General features: G+C 42.2%; 2 protein-coding genes across 4 annotated transcripts; both read left to right on the top strand.

Annotated features, from left to right (window-relative positions):
- Positions 1-905: 905 nt before the first annotated feature.
- mfsd11 (major facilitator superfamily domain containing 11) lies at positions 906-10,491 on the top strand. The gene is made up of 14 exons (XM_051388615.1): positions 906-1,185; positions 1,748-1,909; positions 2,015-2,070; positions 2,398-2,505; positions 2,589-2,668; positions 2,753-2,849; positions 2,930-2,988; positions 3,083-3,236; positions 4,639-4,682; positions 4,780-4,845; positions 5,105-5,230; positions 5,326-5,500; positions 6,300-6,435; positions 7,364-10,491. The coding sequence occupies exons 2-14, from the start codon at positions 1,814-1,816 to the stop codon at positions 7,523-7,525; spliced, it is 1,359 nt and encodes a 452-aa protein (XP_051244575.1). The 5' UTR covers positions 906-1,185; positions 1,748-1,813; the 3' UTR covers positions 7,526-10,491.
- Positions 10,492-11,812: 1,321 nt separating this feature from the next.
- LOC127356620 (glutamine-rich protein 2) lies at positions 11,813-24,820 on the top strand. 3 transcript variants are annotated; one of them, XM_051388536.1, is made up of 16 exons: positions 11,813-12,102; positions 16,274-16,354; positions 16,533-16,610; positions 16,703-17,270; positions 17,580-17,665; positions 19,383-19,640; positions 20,051-20,173; positions 20,438-20,506; positions 20,809-20,973; positions 21,042-21,160; positions 21,604-21,669; positions 21,868-21,969; positions 22,681-22,834; positions 23,431-23,542; positions 24,186-24,302; positions 24,450-24,820. In XM_051388536.1, the coding sequence occupies exons 1-16, from the start codon at positions 11,896-11,898 to the stop codon at positions 24,578-24,580; spliced, it is 2,436 nt and encodes an 811-aa protein (XP_051244496.1). In that variant the 5' UTR covers positions 11,813-11,895; the 3' UTR covers positions 24,581-24,820. The 3 variants fall into 3 exon arrangements, with proteins under 3 accessions (XP_051244496.1, XP_051244494.1, XP_051244497.1); XM_051388534.1 differs by having other exon boundaries at positions 21,862-21,969; XM_051388537.1 differs by lacking the exon at positions 19,383-19,640 and having other exon boundaries at positions 21,862-21,969.
- Positions 24,821-27,535: the final 2,715 nt, after the last annotated feature.

Here is a 27,535-nt window from a genome sequence, read left to right as displayed (position 1 = left end):
ATAATAAAAAAAACAATAATAATAATAATAATAATAGTAATAGAAATAATGAATAATAATAATAATAATATAAAAATAAAAACATTAATTAATAACAATAATAATAATATAATAACAATAATAATAATATATTAATAATAAATACATTAATTAATAACAATAATAATAATAATATATTAATAATAAATACATTAATTAATAACAATAATAATAATATATTAATAATAATAATATATTAATAATAATAATAATAATATATTAATAATAATAATAATAGTAATAACAATAATAATAATATATTAATAATAAATACATTAATTAATAACAATAATAATAATAATAATAAATACATTAATTAATAACAATAATAATAATAAACAATAATAATAATAATAATAATAATAATATATTAATAATAATAATAATAATAATAATAATATATTAATAATAATAATATATTAATAATAATAATAATATATTAATAATAATAATAATAAAAATATAATAATAATAATAATAATAATAATAATAATAATAATAATAATAATAATAATATATTAATAATAAATACATTAATTAATAACGGGTGTTTACCGGAAGTAGTTTTACTTGTAGCGCGAGCTTACTTTTTATTAGCTTGCTAGCTGAAGCGTTGCGTCAACAGATAAATATTCCTCGTGTTTTTAAAACAATAAAACATTGATTATGTGTATAGTTAATATAAGTTATTGACAAACTAATAAAAGTGTCTCTAAATGAGTTTCCTCCTTTGTTTGAAGCGCAATCACTGAACAAACACCCGGAAGTAGAACCATCCTTCCACGGACAGATCTATTAAAACCTGGATGGGGTTAATCCGCCTCTCTCTGACGCACTTCCGCCGCGCTGACTGCTTACAGATCAGCGGTTGTATGCTAAAGGCGTAGCTAGCTCGTCCCCTCAGCTGACTGATTCACGTGACAGTTTCAGTCCGTTTACCGGCGCTGGGAAAGTGTTCGTGGTTCCGGTTCGAGTCCACCGTCATGTTAAAGTTCGTTCATATAATATCTGAGGAAACACCGGAGCTTTACACAAAGAGCAAACTATGTTATTAATAACACACTGAGTCCACACACACACACACACACACACACACACACACACACACACACAGAGGAGGTTACACAAACAGCTGCAGCGTCGGTGGTAAGTTGTGTTTCTTTACTGGATCAAACATTAGAGGTTATTATTTAAGGTTAGACGAAAGAAAAGACTCTTGGTGTCCGCCTGTGTCTCGATGCTCGCCGACCCTCCTTTAAGAATCCGTCAATTAAACCTTTATTTGCTCTTAGCCTCACTTAATATTATGTTAGGACACACTTTAAGTTTTTATGGTGATCCAACAGATACACTTCATAGTTCGGCTGGTAGTTCGTTAACCAAACAACTCTTATTTTAAGGTAATTTAAACAGTCACTTTCAGGCTGTCATCCACCAAAACACACAGGTATGGCGGCGCGCTGCGGGAAACTCTCCTGAAAGTTCATATTTTATCGAAATACATTGCTGATGTGTATGTTTAGTGTATGCCGAAGTGATGAGTGTGCGCTGTCAAATCATAAATACCAGGAAGCGGTTAGGACTTGTCACTGTGTCTCAAGGCGCGTGTGTGTGTGATAAATCAGCAGATTTTTAAAAGCAGTTTGGTGAAAGCTTTTTTTCCCCCTTTATGTTGCTTCTGATTTGAACTTTCCTCTCCTGTTTTCAGACGGGCTGTTCTCTCCAGTAGATACTGTTTGTGTGTGTAATCACTTCCCTGCTACTGTACTGCAAAATGAGTCCAGAGGGGAAGAGGCTGTTGAACATCATTGTTCTGGGCTTCGGCTTTATGTTCATGTTCACCGCTTTTCAGACATGTGGCAACATAGAGGTAGGTTGGATTTACTGATGCACATTCCAGATTAATGGCACATAACTTCAGATAATATGACGTCATCCGTATTGAGTCCTAAACAGTCTTTCTTCATCTTTACAGCAAACTGTTATCAAGAGCTTCAACAGCACCGAGTTCCACGGGAGCGGATACACGAGGTAAACTGTCCTTAAAACCAAATACACTTTGATTATTTAGTTTCACGTTTTTGGTTTTTATCTGACGTTCCAGTTCCCAACATCTGTGCAGATGTTTCCCAGCATTCATACCGACCTGGTGGCAGCTTCTATAATCGAATCTGTCTCTCTCAGTAATCCTTGAAGGATAATTCAATCTTAGTTAAACCACTTTAAGGGAACAAAGTGAGTTCAGTTTTGGGAAGCATCCTACATGACCTCAGTCTTAATGTGAAACCTTTGGACGCACAAGGCGGGAAAAACCCCCCCTCCAAAATCTCATCACAAAGCATCTTCTGTCGCCTGCAGCATGGCCATCATCTACGGCGTCTTCTCTGCTTCCAACCTGATCGCCCCGTCGGTGGTGACCGTCATCGGGCCGCAGCTGTCGATGTTCTTTAGTGGGCTTTTGTACAGGTAAACCAGCACTGAGAAACACAACACCTGCCCCATCCATACAAAACCCCCTCTAACGTCTCTTAATGTTTGTCCCCCTGCAGCGGCTACATCGCTATGTTCATCTACCCGTACACGTGGAGCTTCTACACGGCGTCGGTGTTAGTCGGAATAGGAGCAGCAGGTAAAGAGACGCTTTCTAACATCAGTTTCTACCAAGAGAAATACGTCTTCTCCCTGTTCATGTGTCCTGCTTTGTGTGTTTCAGTGCTCTGGACGGCGCAGGGAAATGTGCTCGCCATCAACTCCACTGACAGCACCATCGGGAGAAACAGCGGCATCTTCTGGGCGCTGCTGCAGTTCAGGTGAGTCTTCATGGAGAGATTAATGTTTGGTGGTTTTGAATACAGACTCTTTTTTTTTAACATTTCTCATCTGTTTGCAGCTTATTCTTTGGAAATCTGTACATATACTGCGTCTGGCATGGACACGATCACATAACGGGTAGGAAGCGAGCTGTATTTGATGACTATTCATAGAGTTCCCATCCTTGACTTCTCACTTTTGAGCGTGTGACTCATTGCTGTGTGTCTCTCAGACAAGGACCGCCAGACGGTGTTCATCTCGCTCACGGTGATCAGTCTGGTGGGGTGCTTCCTCTTCTTTCTGATCCGGAAGCCTGACCCCGAACCCGCTTCCTCTGAGGCGTCGGAGTCACTGCTGCAGGCCGAATCCACGGAGAGCACGGCGAGGTGAGTCCTGGGAAACCTGGAGCTCTGTTACTGTGTGTGTGTGTGTGTGTGTGTGTGTGTCACTTATGGGTCACAAAGAAGTCCTGGAAAATGACAGAACTCGGAAAAATTATGAGTTGTGTTTGAAATGTGTGTGCAGGGGCTAGAAAAGGATCCTCTGTAGATAAAAACGTCTCATTCTAAGGCAACAAAAACACAAAGATTTCTATATTCAGGTGATTATACACTAATGAAAACATACCTATGAATATTATATTACATTTCTGTCAATAGATCCTCATAAATGTTTCATACTGGAGCTTTAATGTGCAACAATATTAGTTTCTGGATAAACTTTCGCAGGAGATCAGATCTGTTTAGCAGCTAAAAATGACTGAAAACCCCAAAATCCAGAGTTCAAGTCAGACTTTGAAGTGTAAGCTACATGTATATTGAGTAAAAGATGCAAAGACAATATGAGGGGAGCAAACAGGTGAGAAGTTAATGCTCAATATGAGCACAAATACAGACAGTTAACTGCTTAAAGAACCCAGAGAGAGACTTTGCACTGGAATGTCACCAGGCAGCATCCTGATGTGTCTGTAGAAAGATCCTCACATTGTTGTTGTTTCGTAATTATGTCTTCAGGTTTCCCGGTAAGACACACCTAATGAACAAAGTGCAGTATACAGGATATCACGTGAGCCTGCTGGGTAAAATAAAATAAAATGCAGCTGTAGCAACTAACTCAGGATCACTATTCATATTTTAAGATGCCGAAAAGCCGTCAGTTCGTTCTCTCTGTTGATGGTTCGTGTTCGATAAATTGTTTAGTTTTACTGATGAGCCCAGTGAAGCTGCGAGGGGTGAACCCTAAATAATTCACTGCACAGGGGTCCTGGAACTGGCCACTGATTACAGATATTTATTGTCTAATTGCTGCTGAGCCTCTTTTTCTGGAATAATCTCATCGTCTACATCAAATAACCTTAAAATTATTCAACAAAACTTCCACAAATTAACGCCATAGATTGTCCAAAGTCGGCTGTATTTTATACTATTTTAGAAAGCTGGTCGTCCCACTCGGGGCAGGAGTGATCTTCCTTTTAGTGGAGCCCCCGCAGGACGAGACAGGTGACCTTTGTTAACTGCAAACGCTCTCCTTTTGTGGTTCCTTTTCTACATTTCTCTTTGACACTGCTGTGATACAGTCGCCACGGCAACCGAGCGCAGCTTAGGGATGAGAAAATGTCCCGAGGAAATTATGAGCCTGCGAAAAGGTCGAGGGGTACAGAGTGCTCTAAGACAGAAAGATCCACGCAGTAATATGTGTGTGTGTGTGTGTGTGTGTGTGTGTGTGTGTGTGTGTGTGTGTGTGTGTGTGTGTGTGTGTGTGGGGGGGGGGGTGTGTTTTTTTTTACAGCTCGCCGCAGCTGAGCCTCTGCTCACAAGCTCTGGACGCTTTCTGTAAGTTTTTACTAAAATAACTTTGTTGCTTTAGGAGCTCTCGGGTCTGTCTCACGTGTTAATATCTAACTTCTTGTTTTTTTTTTTTAATTTGCAGTCAAAGCGTGTAAAATGTTCGTCACCAAGGAGATGCTGCTGCTGAGCGTCTCTATAGGATACACAGGTGGGAGGAATCACAACGGGTCGCTTTAAAGGGACAGTTTGTGGTCGTAAGCGCAGGAGTACAGCAGTTATAGGTTGAGACAAAGGAAGGCTTTTTAATACAGCTTACACTTAAACTGATGCTTAAAGTTTTTCTGCCAACGCCCAACGTCAAAACACCCAAACTGTCCCTTTGAGATGTGTCGTGGAGGTCAAACTAACAATGTATGTGTGTAATATAACCGATGAGTCTGAATTCCTTCTCCTGGCTGCTCTGTCAGGCCTGGAGCTCACTTTTTACAGCGGGGTTTACGGGACGTGTATCGGAGCGATGACGCGGTTCGGCCAGGACGCAAAGGGTCTGATCGGCATCTCCGGCATCTGCATCGGCATCGGCGAGATCTTAGGTGAGTCCTCAGTGCTTCTTTTTAAAGGAGGAAACAACCTGAGAGAAGTCACGATGCTTATTCTCTCTCTCTCTCTCTCTGCTCCGTCCGGCCAGGAGGGGGCGTGTTCGGGATGTTGAACAAGTGCAACCGGTTTGGGAGGAACCCGGTGGTGCTGCTGGGGCTCATCACTCACTTTGTTGCCTTTTACCTGATTTTCCTCAACATTGCCAGCGACGCTCCGATAGCCCCGGAGGCGGGAACAGACCTGCAGGCCTACATCACGCCCAGGTACGAAGACCTGGACTCAGTCAGAGCCTGTCTGATAAACAGCTGATAGAACCATGAGAAAGAAACACTGAATATTATACTTATTATGTCTGAATGATTGTTAAAAAATGCATAATACAGACAGAAAAATGTGTAAAAAGAAAAAACAATTGATATATTTTATTCATTGATAGAAAAAAGGCTCCCTTCAGGAAAACAGTTGGGAACCACTGATTTAATTTTCTACACTTGTCATACAAAGAAAATTCTCCCTCCAGACTTTAAACCACAGTGACATGATTACAGAAGAGCTCTGAGCTTGTCTTTATCTTTGATTGTCACTGTGGTTTTTGTTCCATATTACATATTAGTTTGTGTAGTTATATACTGAACGCTGCTGCTGAACATCAGTAAACTGATTGTTGACCTGTGTTTGATGTCTCAGCACTTCTCGAGCTCATTAGCTCTGATTGGACCATTGAAACAGTTTAATCCTGGTTTAGTTTGCTCTTCTGAAACAGCCCTCTGATGTCCTGACTGTGTCTGAACCCTCAACATATAAAGATGGACGTCTCCACTCTCAATCATGATGTGAAACTCCCTTTTTATATCTTCAAATAACTAATTAAAACCAACCTGATCAGAAAAATGAACCATCTGCTAACATGGAGGCTTTATGAGCTATACTGCAGTCGGCCACCAGGGGGCAGGAGAGAGAGGTGTCATGTCGTCCATCTTTTTCCATGTCGATGGTCTAGACCCAGTTTACAGGTCTGGATTACAGTAATCTCTTTCTAACTGTAATCTGTGTGTTGCTCAGTGTCGGGGTGGCGTTGCTCTGCAGCTTCTTGCTCGGTTTGGGCGACAGCTGCTTCAACACTCAGCTGCTCAGCATCATCGGCTTCATGTTCCGCGACAACAGCGCCCCCGCCTTCGCCGTCTTCAAGTTCATACAGGTGAGTTTTCACACGTTGACAGTTTATATAACGGACATAGCTTCTGGGTCTGTGAAGTGTCTTAAACCTGCATTCTGTGTAACAGCCAGCAGGGGGCAGCTCCACTACCATTCAGTCTTATGGAGAAATAATCCGACTTCTCAGTTGATTTATGAGCTCAGTAAACAGTTTCCTGATGAGTTTCTGGTCTCAGTCTCTAGTTTCAGTCTTCTTCCATACAGCATGATGTTCATTTAGTAACTGATGGTCCCATTTAGAGTAAAACAGACCATAAAGCAGGGTATGCTTTAGGGCGGGGCTACCTTGTGATTGACAGCTCATTCTCAGTGAGTCCGTCCAGCTCAACACACCAAACTCAGATCAAACTGTCAAACAGTGCTGATCAGATATGGATCCAGATTCTGTTGTTGACTGTTTCTCTCCTCAAATCTGTTCACAAACACATTTTACTGTTTATCTGGAATACGTCTCATTGAGATTAAGATCTCTTTTCCAAGAGAGATCTGAGAACAATTAGAAAACACAATCGCACAGTTGATAAAGAATTAATAGAAACAGGAGTAAGAATCACTGAAAACCTCAGAGAGTGAGGCTTTAAAGTCTCCAATAGGAGTGAAACACTCAAGTTTAAGGGCAGTTTAACAAGTTAAAGTGATAGTTGGAAACAGGGCCTGGTCTGGGGTTGCAGTTATTGTTAAATATTTTTTATTCCTTTCATACCTGGAGATTTAGAGACTAGTTTTCCGGTCAAGGAAACACCTGGAAACTGACCAAATATCCTGGAAAATAATCCCTGTTATGCTGGAACTTTTAATGAATGTTAACGTTATAAATGCTGTCCTGTATAGTCAATAAAACCTGGAAAATGTCCTGGTAAACTACTCTTTCAGAAGAGCGGGAACCCTGACTGTTGTATTTTCCCCTCCAGTCCATCATGGCCGCCGTGGCCTTCTTCTACAGTAACTACCTGCTGCTGCACTGGCAGCTGCTCATCCTGGTCGTGGCGGGCTTCCTTGGCTCCACGACCTTCTTCTTGGCCGAGACGTTGGCCGAGTCCAGCAGGCGAGAATCGGACTACGACAGCATCTGAGTGACGAGGACGCAGCTGAAAGAATCACCCAGAGGAGATGATGATGATGATGATGATGATGATGATGATGATCCCAGCCCGATACTGTGGTATGTTTGGTTCAGCCTGACAGTGGCTGCACATTACAGCCCAACATTAAAATCAATTTAAACATTTATCTGTGCTAAATCAGAAGTTACGAGGAGGTTGTGCACACGAGATTTACCTTCGGTTCCTCCCGCCGTTTATTTTCTGCAAATGAATCAAAACTAATTATGAAAGCAGACTTCACTGCGGGATGATGGATAAAGATTTGATAACCACATAAGAAGCACTTTTGATCCAACAGTGATGATATAAAGAGTCCCGCTGTTAGTGCCTGTACGAACAATGCTGACTTTATTGTGTTTTTATTCGACTGCTCCGGCTGCACGAACTGACTCAAAGGACGAGTGTCGGGATATTATATATCGTTCCTCTTGTCAAAATAAAATCCCACGAAAGACCAAAACCAATGAAACCATGTGTGTGTGTGAAAGCCTGATATATCTGTTCCACTGAAAATAGTCCCCAACAGACGCACTGTTTCCTCCTGTTTGTTTTGATTAAAAGCTCCAGTGAGCCGTGTTTTAAGGAAATTACTGAACCTGTTTATGAACCAGGGATCCCGGAGCTGAGAGACACATTATTGGTTTGGTTTTGGTCTTTTTATGGGATCTGATGAAAATTAGAGTAATGTCAACCTTATTCTTTGCACACAGTGAAATACTGACTCTGTTCTATTAACTCTATAAACTAGGGATGCACCAGATGGATTTTCTTTCAGCCGATACCGATAAATTCGCATTTTTGTACTTAAACAGTTTATAACCTGTAGTTTCTGGGTGATGAAGGCTAAAAGGGTCTTTTCTCTACGTGTGGCGATCCTTGTCTTCGACGCCAACCAGAGTTACTGTCACTGTTATTGTTTACAGCTAAAGTTAAATTAACACTGATGTTCAGGAAACTCACAAACAACAAGGATCAGTCTCTCATCTACGACAGTCAGGGTTCCCACGCATCCTGGAAAACCTGTAAATTTTAGTCTCCCAGTCATGGAAACACCTGGAAATTGATTTAATCTGTCATTGATCTCATTAACATCAGAGAAAAACTGAAGTAAATTTGGAAAGCGGAAAAAATCCCTTAAACAAGAGCAAGTGCTGTCCTTTATTGTCAAGAAAAACACCTGGAAAAGGTCCTGGAAAAAGTCCTGGAAAAGGATTTCTCCAAGAGAGCGGGAACCCTGGACAGTATCAGAGTGAATTAAGAGGCTCGTCAATCGCTTCCCGTCTGTAAAGACCTGTAAGTGCAGTGAGAATAAGAATTCAAAAATCAATGATCTTTATTATCTGTGTGGACAACCATCACCGTGCATCCCTGAAGACATCGGGCCCCTCGTGGGCGCCACACGTCCCCTAATGTGTAAGTGGGGGGGGGACAGAGACTGTGAATCACGCCACATGAAGCGGCCAATCCACTGCTGTACTCCCCACGATCGTACGATTAACTTTTACGACCGATATTCTGCGAGACATTTACCTTCATTTAAAGACGTATCTGGCAGTTTAAAGGGAAACAGAAACTGAACTCCTTCTTTTTTTATATTTTTGTTTGGGTGTTTTTCTTCTGTTTTGCTGTTTTCCTTCATCACACACACTAAGTGCTATAATTGGTTGTAATAAGATCCAGATGGTCTCGAGGACGACCCCGTGACTCTTACAACTGACTGGCTGTATTTAGTTCAAATGTAATTAATAAGAGGCTGTTTGGTTTGAGCCAGAAAGAAAGAAATCAGTCACTTTCTCTTCTTTGCTACTTGTTCTGGGCTCCTGATGTGTGTCGGGACCCCGAGATGGTAAATCGAGGAGGAGAAAAGGTCATTATTGAATCAGCAGCTTTCTGGTTTTTGATGCTAGTCGTGCTGCAGAGGAATGTTTTTAATGTTTATGTGTGAGCAACACAACGTAGCATTATAAACATGGATGTAAATAATGCACACAAACACTGAAAGCTCCAGCGTGACGGGATAAACCTCACGCAGTGCGTTTTGTTTATCTTCAAAAAAGAAAATGTACCCTTTTTAAGTCCCGCCTCTCCTTTCCTGTGTTCTTTCTCCCAGGATGGTGAAGTCACAACTCGCCCTCCTCTTCCTCTGCTCTTCCTCTGACATTCTTACACTGACCCGAACCTATCTCGCTCCTCATGCCTAAAGCTAACCAACCAAACCGACGAAGGCACCGAGAACCAGCCAATCAAAGGCAGAGCAGGGCGGGTTGTGACTTCGCCATCCTGTGGAAGAAAAATGTGGTGTCCTCTACTTTAGATGTGTGTCTGTGTGGAAGATGGTTGAAAAGATAAAAGAGACGTATAAATAGTCACGTCTTAAGTCCCCTAATGATAATAAACATTGACCGAGGCTTGCTCAACTGTGATTGGAGCACAGAGCAAAAAGGGGGCGGGGCTTAGGGAGGGTTCATGGTGTAATACTGCCACCCACATCTCTTCATCACTGTAATGCTCCTAACATAATAAAACCTTCTCACATAAGTTACCAAAGACCTTCACCTTTTATGATTTGAGAAAAGTTTCCCCTCGAATCGTCTCTCATTTTAAAACTGAAGCCAACCCAACACAGTGCTAGACATTGGGCCTTTAAGACATGTTGTCTTCTCCACACAGCCGAGAACTGTAGATGCTGTAGTGTTTGTTTTCTTTTTGTTTAAAGTGTCAAATTCTGAATTACAGTTGCATTAGTGTAGTTAATTTATTGCTCCGTGCAACATTACGGGGTTGGGTTGCAATGGATGCAATCGATCTCACGGATATTAAGGGAAATGCATGTGTACTATGAAGGTGATTTTATACTTGAATGTAGTAATTAAGAATGGCACCCAAACCTTTGCTTGCTTGTTTTTATTATCAATAAAATATTATTTTGAACATTAGTTGTGTGGTTTACCTTTTTTTTAAAATTATTTTTATAAATGATATACATATATATTGGATATAATCTGTGGTTAACAGGAATGTATTGGAGGTTAAATGAACTTTAAATTGGATGACACACCTCTTTTTGCTCACTTATGGGTGCTTGATATAATAATAATAATAATAATAATAATAATAATAATAATAATAATAATACAGTTTTTGTCACAAATTGTCCAAGTGGTGGTCATTTTTACTCATGTTTGACTTACATACACATAAAAAACAAATATAGTCACAATAAATATATATATATACACAAGCTATGAAAAAAAAATGGTATTTCTGAACAAAAATCATATTTTAGAGATTTTAATACTATTTTCTGTTTTAGTTTTCATTCTGGCATCTTAGTATTAAATGTATTATTTTAAATTACAGTTTGCTTTCTTACTATTTGGTCTCATTAATAAAATATCGCCACAATGAAATAATAATATTGATAATGAAACATGTAAGTCGCTGTGCATTCATAAAAGTAGAAGGTAATGTTAAGGGTCGGTCGGAAATCCGATTATTTTTCCAGTTCCTGGAACGCAGCATGATCGCCGCTTGTCGCCTAGCAACCGTTAACGCCGCGAGTTGATTCCAACGTGGGAACCCGCGAAGAGAAGTGTCGTCAAGCTGAGAGCTAATGCTGAACACTACATCCGGTCTCGAGCTTTAAAATAAAAGCCGGAGAGCGCCAATGTGAACGTTTCACAACAGTTTGGTGCGAAAATGTGGAACAAATGCGCAAAATGATGTTGCGAAATAAACAATTATAAAGTTTTGATATCAATTAAACACCCACGTTCTCCAGAATGTGTTTGTTCTCTCCCTACACGCCTTTACTTTGAAGGGTAACTTCGCTGTGTTTCCGGTAAATCCGGGCGGTTGACGCGGCTCCAGCCGAGGTTGCTGTTTTCTCTTGAACGTTATCACATTCAACTGCCGACCTCCGAGAGTAACGCTGCCGGGGGGAGCGGGGCGACTCCACTGACGGTACAGACAATCCAACACTTATTGTAAAGACTTTAAAGAATATAGTTCCGCTGTTAGTTCAGCCACTGGTCGGGAAATAAAAGCGGAATTTGTGCGCTTTAAAAATGGACGCAGCGGCGGGAGTTTAAGTTTGATAAAGTAGCTAACGGTAGCTTAACTTTTAATTATTAACGGCTGCGTAGAAAAGAAGGAAACAAAAATGTCGGAGGAGAACATCAGCCTGAAAGACTTGTTGAACTTATCCATCGGGACGCCCCAGAAGGGAGCCGTGAACTTCGGAGCCCTGCACGCCCTCCTCCACGCCATCCTCCGGCAGCTGGATATCCGGGAGCTGAAGACCCGCTGGAGGGACACTGCTCCCGGGGAGGGCCGGCCCGATGCTCTGGTGTGTGTCAGAGAGGAGGAAGAGGAGGAGGAGGAGGAGGAGCCAGCTGGAGCGGGAGGTTCAGCCCGGTATGGAGCTGCAGGAGCGGATACCTTCCTCCTCATCCCCGACCTCCTCCTCCTCCTCCTCCGGCCCCGCGGCGGGCGGCAGGTGGAGCCTCCGCTCCCGCATCCAGAGCTGCGAGGACGACGTGTCCAAGGTGAGAGCTTATAACAGCTTTAATCCAATTAAACAAGGTTTTTATTTAATATTCACTGCAACAAAAGTTATATTTATATTCTTCAAATGTTTTTACCACATAAAAACTGGACTTTTTATCTCAAAACAAACTTATTATTAATATTATCAGTGTTTTTTTACACAGTGGGATTGAGGTGAGAGCAGTTATTGTCAATAAAAGTCATATAACAACTTTAATTCAATGAAACAAGTTTTATTTTCAATATTCACTGCAGCAAAAGTCATATTTATATTTAAAAAATGACTTTTATTTCTTTTAAAATGGCAAAAATCTGCAATACAAACGTATTAATATTATTATACACAGCGAGGTGAGAGCAGTTATTGTCAATAAAAGTCATATAACAACTTTAATTCAGTGAAACAAGGTATATTTTTAATATTTACTGAACCAAAAGTCATAATTATATTCTTCAAATGTTTTTATCACATAAAAACTGGACTTTTTATCTCAAAACAAACTTATTATTAATATTATCAGTGTTATTTTACACAGTGGGAGCGAGGTGAGAGCAGTTATTGTCAATAAAAGTCAGATAACAACTTTAATTTAATCATTCACTGCAACAAAAATCTGAATTATATTAAAAACTAAACTTATATTTCTTTTAAATTGGCTAAAAATTGTAAAGCAAACTTTTATAAACTGACAGATATATATTATTGTGTTATTATACACAGTGAGGTGAGAGCAAACACAGTCAGTTACCGTTAATAAAAGTCATATCAGACACTTTAATTCAGTGAAACAAGGTTTATTTTTAATATTTACTGAACCAAAACTCAAAATTATATTCCTCAAATTTCTAAATTTCTCAAATCAAATAGCCAAAAGTGTTTTTTCTTTATGTTTCTGCTCCAACTGTAAATGCTACTCAATGCTTCAGTGTTAATAATAGTCCAATAATGTAAATATATATATATATATATATATATAGAGAGAGAGAGAGAGAGATTTAATCAGGAAACAGGTTAAAATATATAAAAAAAACTTTATAGGTAATACATTTTAGTCTATAACCCAAATATATTTAATTACAAATACTATAATTTAAGAAGCTGGAACCATCAAACTTCAACAATTTCTTACTCGAAACAATTAATCAGCAGATTATCTCCTGTTACAATGAGATTATTCGGACACTGTAGAGAGCTCAGGTATGTTCTCTGGAGGCCACACCCCCTCGCTGTGATGTCACTACAGGTGTTTTTACTTTTGTGAAATGATGAAAACACCTGTTGTGACGTCACTATCAGCCTCAGATATTGAATTATAAAGATTTATAATTAATCCTGCTGGTTGTTAATATAAATATAAATACTACGTTTTCTTTAAAGCATAACTGACTTCTGCTGCATGCTGGGACATTTACGACAACAGGTGTACCTGAAAGCACCTGCGTTCCCCACTCTCATTAAGATACCATTTTCCAGGACATTTTCCAGGAGTTTCCAGGAGTTTCCAGGACAGCACAATGGGCCAGCAGCTCGGGTTCAAACTAAATATGCACCTGTAGGTTTAATGTATGAGATACACTTAAACATTTTCCAGGAGAACACAGATTATTTCCAGGATATTTGGTCATTTTAATTAATTTCCAGGCTCTAAATGTCCAGGTTTTCCAGGTTTTCCAGGATGCGTTTGGGACCGCCAGAGACTGACAGTGTGCTCAGCTTCTTCTCTTCCCTCCGTGGCGTGCTGCGACGAGCGTTTCAGCGTGGCATTAAGCCGCTGCTGACAGAGCGGAGGACAATAGGAGACGGGCGCCACCCTGACATCTCAAATGACCTCTGCGTGTCTCCGTTCAGGTTTCTGTCAGGTCACTTCCTAAAGAGAGGAAGACGGCGAGGATCTTCAGCTTTAAACACACCGTGAAGCTTTTACCTTAAAAACACAAAGTGCAGTGGACGGTGTGTTCAAGGAGCGGCTGTTTTATGGGACATTTTCTGAAAACTTTCTGTCTCAGTCATGATCTCATCCTCCCTCCCTCCCTCCCTCCCTCCCTCCCTCTGTGTGATAGGGGGTAATTAGTCCCCTGCAGAGATGAGTCTGGTTGTCAGGGGTTGAATAGCCCTCAGGTGAACAGCGGGACATCGGGCAGGTGATGCTGCGTCTTTCAGAAGCCCCTCTGAATCATTCATGTCCTCCGCGGGGCATCACTCGTATCCGCTGACCCGGCGTGCCCTCTCGTCCGCCGCCGTCTTCCCCTCTGAAGGCCACAGCCCAAACCACAGCGTGCCACACGTCAGGGGGGGTCCGGACCGTATGCACCCATTAACCTGTCAGAGGAACACCCCCCCCCCCCTCCTCAGTCAGCTCCAGTTAATGTGCGACTGAAATGAGTCAACAGTTTAAACAGTAACAGTTGAGTTATGATCCCGCCCTGGAGGTCGTCAGTTGGTTTGTTGGACAGTGAAACTAGAGCCGTGTGCTGGCAACAGTTTAAATAAGCATCACGATACGTTACAGGTTATTATTTTAATAAAAGTCCAACCTGTCTCCTCTCTCTTATTCAATATGATATCTGATATTTTCTTACAGAATACAACTTGTAAACAGGATTTGGATGAAAGTTGGGCCGAGGGTCATTGGATCGAGGGGTGTTCAGTTAGCTGCAGTCTGCGTCCTACAGACTGGCCCTTTAAGTATTTTCTTTATTCTAACTTCAGCCTGTTTCCTGTCACTTCATTAGTATTTCCAGTGTCAGTATAGTTTCAGCTGCTGTTTGGAGCTCAAACGAGTCGTCAATTAATCCGTCAGTCAATCTACAGATCAGATATTTTAACAATCGATTAGTTAAAATCAATAAAAAACAGCAAATATTTACTGGTTTTAGCCTTTCAAATGTAAATATTTGCTGGTTTTCTTCGTCTCCGATAATATTAAAGTGAATACTTTTGAGTTTTGGACGAACAGAAAAAGATATTTCTCAGAAATACGTTTCTTCACTTTCTTGAGATTCCTTTTTTGCAGTGTGCTGAAGGTGGAGCTAGTTTTAATTACTTTATATATATTTACTGCTGGGTGCTTAATCCATAATAATAAATCATAATTTGAATCTGCTAAGTAACAGAAGTTATTAAATAAAAATGTAAAAATACTTTATTTGCCTGTATAAAGTTTAAAGTGGCAGAAAATGTACAAATACCTCAAAATTAAACTTTTTGTGTAATTCTAACGTAAATGTACTTAGTTACACTCAACCAATGGTTATCCTATTCCTGCAGTGTGTGTGTGTGTGTGTGTGTGTGTGTGTGTGTGTGTGTGTGTGTGTGTGTCTGCGCTCATTAACCAGCTGTTAGTCATTCAGGCTGCTGCTGAAGCTCTGTGGGGTCGCTATGCATCATTTCATGTCCGGGCACATTCGACACAAGTTAAACATGCAGCTCAGGAATGTCCCTTTGTTTCAGTCTGTGACACACACACACACACACACACACACACACACACACACACACACACACACACACATGTTACCTGCAATCGTTTACTCAGCCAACAAACCCGACAGTCTCTAAGGAAATTTAAATAACCCGGGTAAAGAGGGATTATCAGAGAAAGTGTAACAGCTGGATTGTGCTTCACCCTCTTTGTCGGTTGAAGTTCTGTCTGCTTTCATTGGGGGTCAAAGGTCAGACGGAGGGTCCTGGGAGTCAGGAGGACGTATCAGTGTGTCAATCAGAGTCCTCAGAGCTTTTTATATTGGAAAAAGAAGTCAATATTGATCCCCATATAGAGCGCAGTCGTTGACTTCACGTGTTCTATGTTGCTATAAAAACCTTTTGTCTGCGACTGTGTGTGATTGAGCTGCGTCACCTTCAGTGTGGACGAGATAAAGTTATGAATTCAAATCAGACATTTCTTAATGTGTTGAGTGAAGAAGAGTCTGATGGTCAGTTTCGTCTTGGATCTTCAAAATAATCTTTGAACTATAAATATTTAATATTATATTGTAGCCTGTAGACTCATCAGAGTGAGAGGATTATAGACAGTTGTTCCCCGAGACCCAGACACCTCTGTGACTAAATATTTGAGGCGAGACTACAGCGCCCCCCGGTGGTTGAGTGTTAAACTGTACGTGCAGTGATTGATGCAGTCTCTCTCTCTGTCTCTGTTTCTGTCTCTGTAGGCCATGAAGCTCATCCAGGAGCTCCACAACCAAAGAGACCATCTGAAGGAAGAGATGAAGGAGCTCCACCACCAACACAAGGTATTGCTCTGAACGTACGGTAATAACAGAGTTTATTAACATTTACCCGGATTATGGCGGCTAGACAGTCAGAGAGAACTGTTAATAGAGACTTTAATGTCATTAATATGAAGATTAATTAATATTCCAACCCCAGTGTAAATCCTGCTATAAGGCGTTCCCTCTCTCCCGTGTCCAGATGGTCGGCGCTCCAACAGAGCCGGTCACAGATGTGGAGCAGTGCTGCCGCCGTGTGGACGCCCTGGAGGAAGCTGTGGTGAGCTTTACACTCTCCTGTTCTTCCTTTCTGCTGTTTGAACTGCCTATTGGTCCATAATGAGTTCTTGTCCCTTGTCCTCGCTGTGGCAGAGCTCTCTGAGGGACACGTTCCAGAAGTATCCGGACCCGGAGGAGCTGAGTCAGTGTGTGAGCTGGGACGTGATGCAGTCGACTCTGCTCAGTGAGAGAGAAAACCTTCAGAAGGAGCTCGTGAATTCAGGCGTTGTTGATCCAGCCACAGTGGACAAACCCACGCTCACATCCTTGAACCTCAACATCACTGCCGTAAAAACTGCACCTTCTCATACCAGCGCGTCCTCCTCCCCCCCCGACCCTGGCGAGGTTACCAGCGATACAGCAGCTCCCGGTTCTCCATCGGTTTCTGGACAGATCTCACCTCCCCAGGAAGCGACGGACACCCTGCCGGGTGCCCCAGAGGCTTCTTCAGTCCCATCAGAGCCTAAAACAAGACCGGCTGCTGGCGTGTCCCGGAAGGCCAGCGGCTCAGGGCGCTACCAGGAGACGGTGGAGGCCCTGAGGAACATCGGCAAACTGAAGGAGAGGTTCAACAAGCTGGAAGCTCGCGTTGTGGCGCTGGAAACAGAAAATCTGGACAAGTCAGAGCTGACACACCTCAGAGAACTCATCGCTAACAAAGGTAACTTTATATCACCTGTCTGTGACCTTTCAGTTATATCGACTGACTCAAAGGACCTGAGCTAGATTACTTCATAATGCTGTTAGGTCTGATAGAGCTTCATATATACTTATTACTCATTCCTTCAAAGGGCCAGTGGGTGGGATTTAGTGGCGTCTAGTGGTGAAGTTGCAGATTGCAACTATTTGAATGCTGCTACAGAAAGAAACTGGAGAAAAACGTGAAAGCCCCTAGAGCCAGTGTTTGGTTTGTCCTTTCTGGGCTGAATCACTTCCTGACTAATGCCTCGCTGTCACATTGTACATTTAGGTTCACAGGACGCGTCGAATAACCTGATGGATCAACTGAACCAGCAGAGAGCTTTAATAGACGGCCTAATGAGTGACAGAGAAAAGGTGGGTGAGACGGAGGAAACTCCTGCTTTTCTTAAACTTCAGCACCGAGACAAACTCCGGGTTCTGACGATGTAATGTGTCTGTCCAAAGCTGGACAGTTTGGAGGACATGTTTATGAACCTAACGAGCCAAGACAGAGAAGGCACCTCAGAGGCGACTTCAGGGAGTTTGGATTCAGACAGCAAAGCCTCTCATGAGTTCAGACAGCAAATATCCTTCCTCAGGTAAAGACAGATGGACACACAGGGAGAGGCGTCAATCATCTGAGCCACACGTAGTTAAAAACTCAGTCCACTGTAGAAAGTTGAGCATGCAGGGAAGATGCAGCAGTAATGAAATCAATTATTTTAACATATTTACAGACAGTTTTTCTAGTTTTACTTCCAGCTAATAACATACTTTGTCCTCCAGTGGAGAAGCTTCATGTTGCCCTTTGAAAGTGTGTCACACTGTGCTTCAGCCCTCTGTGAGTGTGTAGATCAGTGCTTTCATGTCGGTACCGTCATATCCAGGAAGTGTGTGCAGAAGCTGGAGGAGGACTTGAAGCAGCTGAAGGCCAAACAGGCTTTAACTGAGAAGCAAGCGACAGACCGACACCTGCAAGATCAGGTCAGACAGGGAGACGTGTTAGTGAGGGACAGTCAGGACGAGGATGTGAAGGAACAGCAGCGGTTCAGACCTGTAGGCTGAAGTTTCGTCCTTTACTGCGTCTACAGAGAATAAACACTTCACCCAGTTGATGGTGAAGTGTCTGAAAAAACTTAAAGCAGTTATAATCAGTATATTTATCAAGTTCCAACTCACTGTTTATCTGTCCGGCCCACAGCTTCGATTCACTCTCTCAGCTCTCTTAGCGTTGTTTGTGGTCAAAGCTGTGAAAAACTCTCTGTACACTAACTGCTGCAAACAACACACAGATACATCTGTCTGTATAATCTGTCGATACGATACGTATCATAATACCGAGGTTACGGTTCAATAAATTGCGATACTGTAAGCAAGGTGATATTTTGAGATTTAAAACTACATTAAGGAAAACTGTTATAGGATAAAGAACACACTAACTTTTTATGCAACCAGAAAAGTGGGATTATTCATCACAGTCGCTGTAACATCCCACATCAGTTGATAGAATATCACATAACAAAATGTTGTGATACGATAGTTTCCAGTATCTTCTCACAGACGTTGAACACAGTGGAACATTTATGTATATATATATACAGCCAGATATTCCCTCAGGAGTCGGTAGAGACCAAAAACACAGATAAAACAGATTAAAAGAGAGTGAATTAGATTCAGATAGAGTCCAGATTTTAATTCTGAGACACTTTAAAAACACTTTAAAATATCTTTATAATAGGAAATAAAAGAAAATCTGAATCAGTTCAATCAAATTGATTTACAAAATATATACTTTGATGCTTGAGAAGTCACAAACTGAATTGTATTTATCTTCCATTTTAATTAACAAGCTGAAAAAGTACAAAAATGTAAAACCTCAACCTCACTAATTGTCTGCAGACGGCAACATCCACACGTCTTCATCTGCAGCTCTGAACTGCTGCTGTCCTTGTTCTCTATGTGGTGGCAGAGCTTTAGTAAAACTGCTCTGAAAATCACCAAACAGGCTCCAATCTGCTAAACCGGAATTACTTTCAGTCCAACATCAGTCTAACCTCAGTCCTTTACCCTCTTCCTGCCCCCCCGAGCTCAGCTGGACGACCTGCGGGGCACGTTGGAGGAAATGATGCTGTCCTTGACCTCTGAGCTGTCCTGCAGCCTCGAGGACGATGAGAGCGACGGCCAGGAGCTCGGTCAGAGTACAGAGAAATCCACTTTCACCAGCAGCACAGTGAACGTTGGCAGGAAGCTCAGCCGTCTGTTCCAGCACTACGAGCTGCTGCAGGAAGCCGTGAACAGCCTGCTCCAGCAGCAGACTGCAGGCAGAGCAGGGCCGCTGAAGGACGTAGAGGCAAGACAAAGAAACAGAGAGACACTTTATTCGTTCCAGAAATCAGTACTCTGTTAAAGTCCGGGTTTCCAACGCGTCCTGGAATACCTGAAAATTTAGAGACTAGTTTTCTAGTCATAGAAACACCTGGAAAATGATTAAAAATAAGACATCTAGTAGCTGTGCAGTACAACACTTCAAAGTGGGTTAACCAGACGTGAAGTAGAACGGAAAAGTGTTTTAAACGCTCCATTTCGGCCCCGTCAGTCAGTGTAGCTGCTCACAACAGACGCGGAGTGGAACGGACTCAGAGATCTTTTCTTTCAAGAACCTTAAGACTGCAGTTAAAGTCAGTGTTATATGTTTCAACACGAGTGTGTGTGTGTGTGTGTGTGTGTGTGTGTGTGTGTGTGTGTGTGTGTGTGTCTCAGAGCGTGGAGCTGGTGGACGACGTGCAGAAGGCGATCCTGCAGCTTCAAGCAGAGTGTGAAAGACTGCATGAAACCACCCAGTGTCTGCACGAGGACAACAGGCAGAAACAGAGCCACATAGAGGTAGACAGACACACAGCGTGGATCCTTCGTTGTGTATTCTTGAAGATGTAGTAACTAATTATTGCATTATTTAGTACAGAATACCAGTTTTCTTTTCACCCGTTAAAAGGACGCAATGTCGGCTTGTTTGAGTCCTGAAGAAGTTAGAATTAACTAGTGATTTACAAGAAACAAAGACTAAAGGAAAGTCTGAAAAATAAACTTAACTTGCCTTTTTCTGCTGTTAATGATTGTGTTTAATATCGCTGTTGAACTCCTCTACAGGAACTGTACAAGACGACAGAGGAGCTGGAGGAGAAGAAGGCCGACAAGCAGATGGTTGAGAGTGAAATAGTGAGTGAACTTACTGTAGGATAAAGACTGTGGGTACCAGAGGAGGGTTTGTTTATTAGTCTTACTTCATTTAAGAATTGAAGAGCACTGATATTTCACTCGCCTGGTGCGTAAGAGAGAGAGTACAGGGTTCCCACCCATCCTGGAAAATCTGGATAACCATCTATATTTCTGAAGTCTTAAACAGTGAGCGGACTGATGGCTTACAGACTGTATTCATTAGTATAAAGTTGTTGGGCAGGTATGAAAGGCCTGTCTCTTTATCTCCTGAACTTCCTGTTGTCTCTCCAACCCCCCCGAAGAAAGCAGATAAATCCGCTCTGGACAGCAAAGTGAGCCGTCTGCAGTTCGACTCTGTGACGGAGCAGCTCAACGCCATGTTCCACGAGCTGCTCAACAAGGTGACGGGCCAGGAGCAAGACTGGCAGAAGGTCATCGACAGACTGTCCACGGAGATGGAGTGTAAGGTAAATATCACCCGGGGGTGATCTGCGGTTCTCTGTGACGCTGTATCTGACCTCCGATCTCGCCGTAGTTGAACAGGATCGAGTTGGACTCTGTGAAGAAGCAGCTGGAAGGTCGCTGGAAGAATATCCACGAGAAGCTGCAGGCCCAGGGACCTCCGGAGCACGACGACGCTGCTGGGTTGAGGAAGTACGTGTTCACATCACACTCACTGACTCTCACTGGCCATATGTAGAGAGAACTAACCCTAACCCTTTTCTTAACAAGCAGACAGACTTATTTAGCTTCTTTTCTGCCAGATGTTTGTTCTATTAGCTCTTTGGTTGTTTCCTAATGTAGGATGATGAGATATCGGCCGACTGTGTGTATTTTTTAAGTTAAAGAAGACTTTATGCTGTAGGTTTCAGTCTGTGAGTGGTATTTAAAGGAGGGCTTCTACTGTATTATCCTGTACGTTATAACTTAATATGTATTTAACACCAACCAGGGATGATTTTAGATTAGATTTGGTGTCATTTATGAGAAACATGTTAACATTTTGAAAAGACGATAATGATGGCAGTTGTTTGCCATTACACCATATTTTAAGTAGTCGTTCCTCCTCGTCAGTGTGTTTCTTTGTTTATTTCCAGACAACTCGTGGACAGATTTCACTGCCTCTCCTGCGACCGACCTGTCGTCAAGTACACGCCCGGACCGTGAGTCAGCACCAATAACATTTACCTCCCATCATCACTGATATTGTTAGATTTACAGATTCAGATTCAAAGATATTTGCAGTGTCTTGTATTCTTTAAATAATTCCTCAGATCAAAAACCCCCAAAAATATGACTTATCTCTCCTGTGTGTGTGTGTGTGTGTGTGTGTGTGTGTGTTTCTCTTTGGGCAGTAACAGTAATTTGGTGAGGCTTCCTTCCACTCCTGGGTTCCCCGCACACAAGTCCATCAGGCCGTTCACTGTTTACGCTCTGGAGCAGTTTCGACAGCACTACAGGAGGTGAGATCAGCAGTTCCCTTCACTCTCTTTATCCACCAGCAGGTGGCGCTAGGGGAACAGGAACTCACTGACAGGACCATAAACATACTTTCTATGGCAGTGGTAATCTATAATCTATAATCTGTAAAGTCTGAGCCTTCAAACAGAGCATGTGTTAGTTTCTCAGTATCTGATCCACTGTAAGCTGGTCTTGCCGTCTCAGCCTGAAACCAGGAACCAACCGCTACAACTTTGATGTAGCTAACTGTGTCAGGAGACGGCAGCTGCTTCAGAGGAGCCACGCCGTGATGTGCAGGCAGATAGAGAGCGTCCAGAGGACACTGAGACACAGCGAGGCCGCGAGCGACAGCCAGAGCCAGAACCAGTGAGTCAGGACAGGCCAGAGGAGAGAGGGAGAGGAGAGAGGGAGGACAGGGAGAGTTCACTCTGTTGGATGTTTAAGTCCCATTTGGACAGAAAATGAGTTAAGATGTAAAAAATATTAGACTGGGTGAATTAGAAGAGCACAAGAAACAATAGATTTAGATAAAGAAAACATACATTTACATATTAATCGCAGGAATGTGAAACAGGTCAACAGATTATTTTCAAAATAAAATAAAATGTGGCCGCAGTGTGCAGAGACTGAAGGTCTGTGTCGATCCTCTTCCTCCTGTTGAACATCGACATCATCTCACGGCCTCTCTGGTGTTTCTCTCTCCGACCGAGCAGCGAGCGTATCTCTGAGCTGACCGACTACAGTCACCTGACCGTGTTGCGGAGCTGCGGCGGGAGTCACACGGTCACCTCGGCCAACCAGCGACGCACCGGCCTGCAGTCCACGAAGCACCACCCCCCCCAGACTGAGGTGGACGCTGTGATTCAGGTACATCTGTACATCATTTCTAACCTCCGACACCCACTGATGGGTCCTGAATCCTCCTGCGCAGGTTCCTGTTTTAGGACCTTTGTTTGAGGTCATACAGGATCCCCACAGTCCTGGAAAACCTGGCATCCTTTAAGCTCCCCAGACCTGGAAAAAGGGGGAAAGTCATGGGAAATGGCAAAAGTTATCCAAAAGCTGTCCTGATGTTTTAGCTGTTTAAAGACGAGACAGAGTTTAGAAGTAAAAGTACCATAAATCTTAAGATTTAACATACCATGTGATCATGTTAGTATATATGATGCTTGGTCTTATAAAGCTCCACATTCAACACTAAACTGACTGTTTGTGTATCAACAATAATAATCCAGAGCTGGACTTTCACTTATATAATATTAATATTGTTGTATAATAATACTTCTGTACTTAAGATTGTAAATGCAGAACTTTTACTTGTAATGGGATATTTTAGTTTAAAAAAATATTTCTCTCAGTTTGAAAAGAATAAACTGTGTCAATGAGATGTTACCGGCCTCCTCCCTGTGTGTGTGTGTGTGTGTGTGTGTGTGTGTGTGTGTGTGCGTGTGTTGGCTGGTTAGTCGCAGGAGATCGATATCGTCGGGATGGACGGGCATATTTACAAAGGTCGCCTGAACGCACCTGCCAACAGAAGTACAGAAACTAAACTACCTACAATCGCTACCAAAGACGGTAAATTGATTCTCTCTGAACGTCCATACATGTCTGTAATGAGTTAAGCCCCGCCCCCTTTTCACTCTGTGCTCCAATCACAGTTGAGCAAGCCTCCGTCAACTTCCTCCTCTCCTGTACTTAGATATGCTACGTGCTAGGCTAATCTATGTTGAAAAGACAACCACATTTTGAAGATGGTTAAAAGATAAAAGAGATTGTCACATCTTAAGTTAGCTAATGTCAAAATTGTATGTATTTTATAAAAAACGTCTCATTTAAGGTCACGAAAATTAATGAAAACATACTTATTAATATTATATTACACACTGGACCTTTAACTTAAGATTTAACGATATAGACGTGGCTTTTATCTTTTAAACCATCTTCAACATGTGGTTGTCTTTTCAACGTGGACTAGCACATAGTGTGTGTTGCTCAGCTGTAACTGTGTGACTGTTACAGCTGGAAGCTTTATGTGAAACACGAGGAAGTGATTTTACACCCGCTGAAGCTCTCAGAGTCTCCGTCTGCTGTCGAACACCATCCACGAGAACAAATGTCACTCGGTGTATTTTGGCTGAGGGCCCGAAAACGTCGAGGCCGGTCGGGTTTATGGTGGTTGTTAACCTTCGTGTCTGCTCCTGTGCTCTGACGGCCGCAGGCAAAACTAAAGACAAAGCCAAGTGCTCCCACAAACCCGCTGTTTCTCCGGAGGCGGGACACGGCGCTCCGCTTCATCTCCCCCACAGTGCCAAGAGCGCCCAGTGCAGCCGCTCAGGTGAGTCACACACAGGTGAAGGTTTGATGAAGATATTTCAGTCTGGACCAAAGTGGTGGACCTACAGCTACGGCTGAAAAATAAACAAATATTAAGACTTGATGTGGTCATTGCCCATAATACCCCTCTCCTGTCCTCTGTGTCCAGCCTCCAGCAGCTCGGGTCGGGACTGGCCCGTGTCGGCTCTGGGCTGTACGTCTCAGAGCTCCCTCACTCCGGCTTCAGCCGCAGCAGAGAGCACCGCGGAGCCTCGGGCTGACGAGCCGGTCAGCCTGTAGGGGGCGACACTGCGCCCGCTACTGTTTTTAAATCTGTTAATTAACTCCTGCAGAGAGAAGGTAACCTGCTTCCATCGGTTTATTTTAACCTTTAACTCACTACGTGTCCCATAAATCACCTGTCAAACTCTGAGTCCAGTACTGGTTTGTTTTTTTTTACTTTGGGTTTTCTGTGATCAGCCGCTTTAAATATTGTTATTATTAATAATAATTAATAAACTTTTAGTGTACATTTCATCACTTCCTGTTGCTCCGGAGGATTTCTTTCACTCAAACATGTTTGTGTTTAAGATCTGTTGTCAGAGATGGAATATAATATTAATATGTTTTCATTATAATCGAAGCGGGTCCTCTTCTGTTGGCGGAGTCCGACCGTAGTGTGTCGTACGTGCTTCCTACACACGGGAGCTTAAAGTACTTAATAAAGGATTCATACGTTGTAAATAAGGTCTTTATTAAATTTAAAGGGCACTAGTGCAGAGAGAGTTGTGATGCGTTCATGGTCAGGGTTACTATTATCACCCTGGAGGGCACTTCATCATGTTTTAGAGACAGACTTTGAGCTGGAGGCTTGAAGATAGTTTCTCTGCTCTGATTGGTTGTTTTTGTTGATGGATTCTTATAAGTCCAATCAGGAGCACCAGGAGGAGCCAGAGGAACCAGAGGAACCTGATATTTTCACAGATTATTTGTTTTATGTTCTACTGTCGGTGAAAGTTTCAGCAACTACGACAAAAAGTTGTTTTTATAAAAGTTACCGACTGCAGCTTTAAAGACACCGGAGGGCTCTTCTGTTCTGTATGAAGCTCTAGTTGAAAACTCAAGTTCTTATTCACACGCATCATTAAAATGTTTCTGTACCACGCTGTAAAGCCCTGCTGTAGAGCCACACTGTAAAGCCCTGCTGTAGAGCCACACTGTAGAGCCACACTGTAAAGCCCTGCTGTAGAGCCACACTGTAGAGCCACACTGTAGAGCCACACTGTAAAGCCCTGCTGTAAAGCCCTGCTGTAGAGCCACACTGTAAAGCCACACTGTAAAGCCCTGCTTTAAAGCCACACTGTAAAGCCACGCTGCTCCTGTTGAACAACATACGTATATATATATATATATGTGTGTGTGTGTGTGTATAAATAGAGCAGCCAGAGTAATACAACTCTCCTCCCATGTGTTGTTCCCTTCAACTGTCAGCATGTGTGGCAGGAGGCCAGGAACTGGGGTGTTGCATCACCACTATGAGCAGAGTGTACATCCTGTTCACAGAAACGTCAGGCCGAGAGCAGGAAGGACACGCTGATGAGTAAAGATGAAAGCAGGTTGAACTCACGCTGAACCGGCTCCAAGTCCTTTCCTGTCTTTGAGGAACTGAAGTTTTGTGTCAGGTGACTGTTGAAGGCTGTGAGCAGATTACCTCCTGTGCACAGTCACCTGTTCAAGTACTGGTGTTTTACTCTTTATACTTTATTATCTGACAGCTTTAGTTACAGCTTACCTTTCAGAATAAGATTTCTAATAAAAAAATACACGTTAAGCTTTTAAAACAAACATCCATTTCCACCAATGTGACAGGAAAGAAACTGACTTAGTATCTAAAAATAATCTAATTCACACTAAGAGTTTGAGATACTGAGTCATTATTTTAGGGAAAGTTTTCACATTATGACAGAATCCTGTTGATTTTTGTCACATTGGCAGAAATGGGCTTCCGTACGTTTCAGATGTGTGTCGCAGGCGTAGCTTTATTTAAATTTTAAGTAAGATTTAGTGGCATCAAGCAGTTTAGTTGCAGCTCCCTCGCTTCACCCTCCCCTTCCCAGTGTGAAGGAGAAAATGTCTCATTCTGAGGTAACAAAAACACAACAGTTCCTTATTTCAGGTGATTAAACACTAATGAAAACACACCTGTGAATATTATTTTACATTTCTGACACACTGGACCCTTTGGGTAGTTAAAACAAAGCAATAAAGAAATAAAACCCCAAAACATAGTCTATAAGAAGTAAAAATCCTGCTTAAAGCAACTACAAGGAACTTTCATTGTGTTGATTCTGGCGCCCCCTGTGGACAAAAGCAGTGATGTGTCAGATGTTTGTACTTGTAGGTCAAATAAAGGCTTCAGTAATAAACTGAAACTGTTCAAATCATCAATATTTTACCAAAAAAACACCATAGTTTAGATAAAAGTCAGATTTCTGTATCAGATCTTTGTTTTTTCTTCTGTCTTCTCCTGTTAAAGTACATGAATGTTACTGTTGTCAGGTCATTGGGTATATTTGGATGAAAATACTTTCTACCAGGGTTTTTAAATCAGAATCAACACAAAGAAAATTCCCTGAAGCTGCTTCTAGTAAAATATGTGAAGATTAACTTCAGTGAAGTCTGTGGTTCTTTAAAGCTACAAACTGTGGTTTGTTTTTATGACCTTATTAGCGTTAGCTCATTGAACTCTTCACTTTCTCTCTGCAGCAGCAACATTAGCGTACACGCAGTCTCTCACAAATCAACTGACGAGAAACACCAGCTCAGTGCAACCACATCCTTCCTCAATCTGCAGCTTCACTTATGCAACTCTCGCTCTCTTTCTTACTCTGTGTGCTTCCTCGGGCGTTCTCACTTACAGTAAACACCAATGTGACGAAACAGTAGCAGATCATACCTTGTTTTATTAAACATATAAATACAAATTTCAACAGAGGAAATTGAACACAAAGTACTCGAGAGAAATCTCTAGAAAAGAGCCGTGGATTAGAACAGAGTGAGAAAAAAATATATACCATCATCCACTTGGTAAGAGCAAAGTAAAACGTCACCCAGTTTATAAAATCTCCAGACTGGTTGGGACACATCAGCTGGATGTTACTGTCTGTAAGTGAGGCGAGGTCAAATAGTCACCCTCCACCGCCGCCCGCCGCCGCCTGCCTGGATCCGTAACGGAGCCAGAACCTGCAGCTCGTC

The sequence above is a fragment of the Dicentrarchus labrax genome, unplaced genomic scaffold, assembly GCF_905237075.1.
Source record: "Dicentrarchus labrax unplaced genomic scaffold, dlabrax2021, whole genome shotgun sequence".
Lineage (NCBI taxonomy): Eukaryota > Metazoa > Chordata > Actinopteri > Moronidae > Dicentrarchus > Dicentrarchus labrax.
The sequence above is the reverse complement of the archived record's forward strand: the minus strand, read 5'-3'. Positions and strand labels throughout refer to the sequence as shown.